Source organism: Salvelinus alpinus, chromosome 7 (assembly GCF_045679555.1).
Source record: "Salvelinus alpinus chromosome 7, SLU_Salpinus.1, whole genome shotgun sequence".
NCBI lineage: Eukaryota > Metazoa > Chordata > Actinopteri > Salmoniformes > Salmonidae > Salvelinus > Salvelinus alpinus.
In genome coordinates this window covers 87,255,611-87,263,110 of record NC_092092.1, presented here as the reverse complement: position 1 = coordinate 87,263,110, position 7,500 = coordinate 87,255,611, and the positions used below count along the sequence as shown (strand labels likewise).

At 45.3% G+C, this 7,500-nt stretch overlaps 2 protein-coding genes across 2 annotated transcripts in view; one reads left to right on the top strand and one right to left on the bottom strand.

Moving 5' to 3' along the window:
- The window catches only part of LOC139581812 (uncharacterized), a 13,552-nt gene extending 8,126 nt beyond the window's left edge, over nucleotides 1-5,426 (bottom strand). Inside the window, exons 1-3 of the mRNA XM_071411997.1 lie at nucleotides 5,314-5,426; nucleotides 2,457-2,635; nucleotides 99-1,613 (exon numbers count right to left, since the gene is read on the bottom strand). Coding sequence (XP_071268098.1) covers nucleotides 99-1,613; nucleotides 2,457-2,613 — 1,672 coding nt within the window. The 5' untranslated portion in view covers nucleotides 2,614-2,635; nucleotides 5,314-5,426. The remainder of the gene's footprint in view (nucleotides 1-98; nucleotides 1,614-2,456; nucleotides 2,636-5,313) is intronic.
- Nucleotides 5,427-5,706: 280 nt separating this feature from the next.
- Nucleotides 5,707-7,500, top strand: part of LOC139581811 (cis-aconitate decarboxylase-like) — a 365,755-nt gene continuing 363,961 nt past the window's right edge. The window contains exon 1 of the mRNA XM_071411996.1: nucleotides 5,707-5,951. Within this exon, the coding sequence (XP_071268097.1) occupies nucleotides 5,934-5,951 (18 nt within the window). The 5' untranslated portion in view covers nucleotides 5,707-5,933. The remainder of the gene's footprint in view (nucleotides 5,952-7,500) is intronic.

Sequence of the window (7,500 nt, the reverse complement as noted above, 5' to 3'; positions counted from 1 at the left end):
GTGGCTGGAGTCTGAATTTTTATGGAGTTTTTCCTAGTTATGCAAAAAGTTAACTTGAGTTAGGATTGGTTAGGGTTAGCTTGAAGTCATCCACATACCTGTGAAGCGGTACCATGTCCAGGTGGCCCAGACAGACAGGTAGAAGGATGGGATGATGGAGCCAAACCTCTGTCCTCCTCTGACCTGCAGCCTGCTGACGAACCCCTGTACCACCGCTCCAGATACCAGAACCCAGGGAACACTCAGCCGTAGGAAGGACACGCTCTGACTGGATGAGGCCGCGTGGAGCGCCGAGAGAGCAGCCACGCCGTTGGTCAGGTAGAACAGAGCATCAGGGATCTGATTGGTCAGGGACGATGCTGATGATGATGAAGGCAGCGTCCCCTGGAGTTTCCCCGGGGAGCAAAAGCAGGACAGGATGGAGCGGAGACGGTCGGAGGAGATGGGCTGAGGACCCACCGGGATCAGACTCTTCTCAGCGATGGTGTTGATGAGGCGGCAAAATGTCCCGTAGAGCGAAGCGGAGGCGAACAGGGAACAGGACACCCCAAAGAACATGTAGTACCCCTGGAGGGGGATCTGGGGGACGGTGGAGACGGACAGCAGCAAGAACAGAGCATTATGGGTAACCTCCAGGGTGTCATTACTCAGACTGACCACTAGGAGGAGGAGCGCCACCGCCACGAAGAACCAATCACCAACCATCGCCTGTCTCCCAGTAGCCACCTCTCCCTTCGGCTCCGACACGATCACAGCCGACAACACGAACTCCTCCCACGCCTTGGTAAGCCAGTAGGTGGCATGCAGGCCAGCCTTGGTGACCAGGTAGCCATCTTGCCGCAGGTGAGCGTAGTAGCTGGAGAGGAGTTGAGCAGCAGAGATGATGGAAATCCACACAGCACCCAGGGAGAAGGACGTGACGTATCCAAAGCTGTAGAACAACATGATGAAGGGAGACACCGTGTCACAGAAGAAGAAGAGGGCCTGGGGTTCAGCGTACTTGGTGTTCTTCTTCTTCTCCTGTCCCAGGCTCTGGGCGCTGGCCGCAGGGCTGTTGGTCCCCAGCAGGAGCACGTTGAACAGGGGCGTGCCGAACCCCTTGAGGACATAGCGCTGCGCCAGACCTTTCACCAACAGGGCGGCGCTGCCGTACACGGCGAAAAGGAGGATGAGGAGTTCTAGAATGCCAGAGACGACCAGTGGCCAGGACGAGGACGAGGACACGCCCACCGCCACAGCCTCAAACAGCAGGGTCAGCGTGATGGCGCCGAACACGAAGGGCATGATGACGTTTACCGTGGCAGAGCAGAAGGCCAATAGGAAGGATAGAAGGATGTAGGGGACCAATCCCGCGATGGCGGACTGGGAGATGGGCAGGGATAGGTTGGTCGTGAGGGCAGTGAGCGGGGTCATGTTACTCATCAGGTCATGTGACAGTGTCAGGTTAGGTGTGATTGGTTTGGACGCACCCAGGAAGATGCGTGTGGCACCATAGCTGCCCCAGAGAGCTGCGTAGCCAATGAAGGCGGTGCCACTCAGGTGGTCGTATTTACGGAACGACAGGAGGCCGGCAATCAGCTGACACACTCCACCTATCAGGATGAGATGAACACCTGAAAACACAACACAGTGATGTTGAACAACCACCTGAAACACATCACAGTGATGTTGAACATCCACCTGAAACACAACACAGTGATGTTGAACATCCACCTGAAACACAACACAGTGATGTTGAACATCCACCTGAAACACAACACAGTGATGTTGAACATCCACCTGAAACACAACACAGTGATGTTGAACATCCACCTGAAACACATCACAGTGATGTTGAACATCCACCTGAAACACAACACAGTGATGTTGAACAACCACCTGAAACACAACACAGTGATGTTGAACATCCACCTGAAACACAACACAGTGATGTTGAACAACCACCTGAAACACAACACAGTGATGTTGAACATCCACCTGAAACACAACACAGTGATGTTGAACATCCACCTGAAACACAACACAGTGATGTTGAACAACCACCTGAAACACAACACAGTGATGTTGAACATCCACCTGAAACACAACACAGTGATGTTGAACATCCACCTGAAACACAACACAGTGATGTTGAACATCCACCTGAAACACAACACAGTGATGTTGAACATCCACCTGAAACACAACACAGTGATGTTGAACAACCACCTGAAACACAACACAGTGATGTTGAACATCCACCTGAAACACAACACAGTGATGTTGAACATCCACCTGAAACACAACACAGTGATGTTGAACAACCACCTGAAACACAACACAGTTAGTGATGTTGAACAACCACCTGAAACACAACACAGTGATGTTGAACATCCACCTGAAACAGAACACAGTGATGTTGGTCATGGTGAAAGTGATTGTGAAGGAGATCATGATTGATTGATTGATTAGCGTACCTGCCAGAATGTTCTCCACCCCCTCGGCAGGTACTCCGGTTCTAGCTGTGTTGAAGTTCTGCAGTAGAACCAGGAACGCACTGATCCCATTGGCCAACATACCCAACACCCCCGGCTCCCCATAGAAACTGGCGGGAAAACCATCCAAGGTTGCCATGGCGTCAGTGGTTTAGCTACAGCTGTACAACAACAGAGAAGATCAGAATATCATGTCAACATGAGAGAGACAACTGTAAAATAAAGAGAGAGAGAGAGAGAGAGAGACAACTGTAAAATAAAGAAAGAGAGAGAGAGAGACAACTGTAAAATAAAGAAAGAGAGAGAGAGAGAGACAACTGTAAAATAAAGAGAGAGAGAGAGAGAGACAACTGTAAAATAAAGAAAGAAAGAGAGAGAGAGACAACTGTAAAATAAAGAGAGAGAGAGAGAGAGACAACTGTAAAATAAAGAGAGAGAGAGAGAGAGACAACTGTAAAATAAAGAGAGAGAGAGAGAGACAACTGTAAAATAAAGAGAGAGAGAGAGAGAGAGACAACTGTAAAATAAAGAGAGAGAGAGAGAGGGAGACAACTGTAAAATAAAGAAAGAGAGAGAGAGACAACTGTAAAATAAAGAGAGAGAGAGAACTGTAAAATAAAGAGAGAGAGAGAGAGAGAGAGAGAGAGAGAGAGAGAGAGAGAGAGAGAGAGAGAGACAACTGTAAAATAAAGAGAGAGAGAGAGAGAGAGACAACTGTAAAATAAAGAGAGAGAGAGAGAGAGACAACTGTAAAATAAAGAGAGAGGGAGAGAGAGAGACAACTTTAAAATAAAGAGAGAGAGAGAGAGACGGATGAATGATACAAATAGAAGTTATTCAGTATGCTTTTATTCCAGCCTCAGGTCAAATGTTTAACCACAAGGTTCTAGTCTGAGTCCCCCTTGGCTCCCTCTTTCCTATGGGGAACCTGGTCAAAAGTAGTGCACTACAGTATATAGGGAGTAGGGGCCCATTTAGGATGCAGGCTAGCTGGTGTAGTTGGCTTGTCTGTCTGTCAACACGCTCCTCCAACCCAGGGTTGAGACTACCTACGACTTCCTCTAGCTATACTCCGAAACATAATAGTTGCTCTTTTCTATATTCTGTGGAATGGAAATAAAGTATAAATGTGTTTCTGGTATAAATGTGTTTTGGACAATAAACCAGAAGATATATTTGGAGCTGATGATATCACCGAGCCAGGCCATCATGAAGGATACATGTTTTGATGACTGGATAGATGACACAGACAGACCCTCCTCTCTCAGACAGACAGACAGACAGACAGACAGACAGACAGACAGACAGACAGACAGACAGACAGACAGACAGACAGACAGACAGACAGACAGACAGACAGACAGACAGACAGACAGACAGACAGACAGACAGACAGACAGACAGACAGACAGACAGACAGATATTCTTCATGCTAACTGATCCTAACTCAGCAGTCCTAGTCTGACAGGCTTCCTAGATACAGCCCAGGTCAGATTTATCTCAATTCTTCATGTTATTTATCTGTGAACATAAAGATCACAGCTCCCTCTAGATGGAACCCAGCAAACTACACTTGTTATGAGAAAACATTTATGAATGAATACAGTATATCTGTTAAACTGTCTTACAGTATATCTGTTAGACTGTCATACAGTATATCTGACTGTCATACAGTATATCTGTTAGACTGTCATACAGTATATCTGACTGTCATACAGTATATCTGACTGTCATACAGTATATCTGACTGTCATACAGTATATCTGTTAGACTGTCATACAGTATATCTGACTGTCATACAGTATATCTGACTGTCATACAGTATATCTGTTAGACTGTCATACAGTATATCTGTTAGACTGTCTTACAGTATATCTGTTAGACTGTCTTACAGTATATCTGTTAGACTGTCATACAGTATATCTGACTGTCATACAGTATATCTGTTAGACTGTCATACAGTATATCTGACTGTCATACAGTATATCTGTTAGACTGTCATACAGTATATCTGACTGTCATACAGTATATCTGTTAGACTGTCATACAGTATATCTGACTGTCATACAGTATATCTGACTGTCATACAGTATATCTGTTAGACTGACATACAGTATATCTGACTGTCATACAGTATATCTGTTAGACTGTCATACAGTATATCTGACTGTCATACAGTCTATCTGTTAGACTGTCATACAGTATATCTGACTGTCATACAGTATATCTGACTGTCATACAGTATATCTGACTGTCATACAGTATATCTCATTGTCATACAGTCTGTCTGTTAGACTGTCATACAGTATATCTGTCAGACTGGCATACAGTAGATCTGTTAGACTGTCATACAGTATATCTGACTGTCATACAGTATATCTGTTAGACTGTCATACAGTATATCTGACTGTCATACAGTATATCTGTTAGACTGTCATACAGTATATCTGACTGTCATACACCATATCTGACTGTCATACAGTATATCTGACTGTCATACAGTATATCTGACTGTCATACAGTATATCTGACTGTCATACAGTATATCTGACTGTCATACAGTACATGTAACAGCAAGTATAGTATTCAGTTGTTGGAGGACTGGTTTTAGTTTAGTAACTATTAAAGAGGGATTCTAGTATTTCATATCAGACCTCTCTCTCTCTCTCTCTCTCTCTCTCTCTCTCTCTCTCTCCATTTTTCCACTGAGAGTCTCTGCTAACTTGTCAGACAACTTCTCCACAGTGCTAAAAGCTGTTCTAATATATGACATTGTTTTATCTGAAACTAGCCTATACAGTGCATTTACACAAGGAAGAGACAGACAGAGAGGTTTTACCTGCTGGTGGACAAGATGGTAATAATGACGATGGTCAGGCAGAGAGAGAGAAGAGGTGATGCTGGGACGGAGAGAGAGAAAGACTGTTAATCTGATGCTCTAGAGGAATGTTGATGTTTATCACCAGAGGTATCCTCTCTTCAGGGTGGGAGGAGTTTCTGGAATTCCCCCTGGTCCCACCTTGAGTGGTGACATCATACCTTACCTAAGAAGTCAATGACTTCCTTCTGATTATGATGATGATGATGATGAGGAGGAAAAATCTCAGCGTGTGATTGGAGAAGAGGTGGTGTTACTGGAAGTTCCTGCCCCTCTCCCTGTTATGTAACAGTTCAGACCTTTTGTTCATTCTGCAGTATATAAGACAGGCAGACCTCACCTGAGAGACAACCTGCATCCTCTACCTACAGCTACATCATCCACCCATCGATCCCACGTCAACAAAGAAGAGAGAGTAGGAGGAGAAACAGAGAGAAGAGACAAAAACGACCAAGCAGAGGACAGGCAAACATCCAAGGAAGAGTTGAACCACAGAGAGAGTGAAGACAGACAGACAGACAACCAAAGAAGAGTTGAACCACAGAGAGAGTGAAGACAGACAGACAGACAGACAGACAGACATGCTCTCCAAAGTACAGGTAAGACTCAGTCATGTGGTCAATATGGTCACCAGGCATAACCTACAGCATATGAGACTTATATAAAATTATTTAGTTTGAAATGTACAGGTCTCTTTCTGTTCAACTGCCTCATTGTGTTAGAGACCTAGAAACCTGTCAGTATATTAGTAGTATTTCTATGTTTTTCGTTGTCTCTGATTGGGAACTACTTAGGCAGCCCTTTTTCCCTCCTGTCTTTGTGGGAAGTTGACTTTGTTTAGGGCACTTCGCCTTTGAGCTTCACGGTTTGTTTTGTAGTGTTTATTGTTTTATGTTTGGCGTTCTAAAATAAAGAGAAAATGTACCATCTGTACCCACGCTGCACCTTGGTCCTCTCCTTTTAACGGCCGTGACACCTAGACACCTGTCAGTACATTAGTAGAGTTAGTACTGTTACCCTCTGGCTCAGTATCTGGCATAGTACTGTTACCCTCTGGCTCAGTATCTGGCATAGTATTGTTACCCTCTGGCTCAGTATCTGGCATAGTACTGTTACCCTCTGGCTCAGTATGTGGCATAGTACTGTTACCCTCTGGCTCAGTATCTGGCATAGTACTGTTACCCTCTGGCTCAGTATGTGGCATAGTACTGTTACCCTCTGGCTCAGTATCTGGCATAGTATTGTTACCCTCTTGCTCAGTATCTGGCATAGTACTGTTACCCTCTGGCTCAGTATCTGGCATAGTACTGTTACCCTCTGGCTCAGTATCTGGCATAGTATTGTTACCCTCTGGCTCAGTATCTGGCATAGTATTGTTACCCTCTGGCTCAGTATCTGGCATAGTACTGTTACCCTCTGGCTCAGTATCTGGCATAGTACTGTTACCCTCTGGCTCAGTATGTGGCATAGTACTGTTACCCTCTGGCTCAGTATCTGGCATAGTACTGTTACCCTCTGGCTCAGTACCTGGCATAGTACTGTTACCCTCTGGCTCAGTATCTGGCATAGTACTGTTACCCTCTGGTTCAGTATCTGGCATAGTATTGTTACCCTCTGGCTCAGTATCTGGCATAGTACTGTTACCCTCTGGCTCAGTATGTGGCATAGTACTGTTACCCCTCTGGCTCAGTATCTGGCATAGTACTGTTACCCCTCTGGCTCAGTATCTGGCATAGTATTGTTACCCTCTGGCTCAGTATCTGGCATAGTACTGTTACCCTCTGACTCAGTATCTGGCATAGTACTGTTACCCTCTGGCTCAGTATCTGGCATAGTATTGTTACCCTCTGGCTCAGTATCTGGCATAGTACTGTTACCCTCTGGCTCAATATCTGGCATAGTACTGTTACCCTCTGGCTCAGTATCTGGCATAGTGTTGTTACCCTCTGGCTCAGTATGTGGCATAGTATTGTTAATAACCCTCTGGCTCAGTATCTGGCATAGTACTGTTACCCTCTGGCAGGGTATGTGGCATAGTATTGTACCCTCTGGCTCAGTATCTGGCATAGTATTGTTACCCTCTGGCTCAGTATCTGGCATTGTGTTGTTATCCTTTGGCTCAGTATCTGGCATGGTATTGTTACCCTC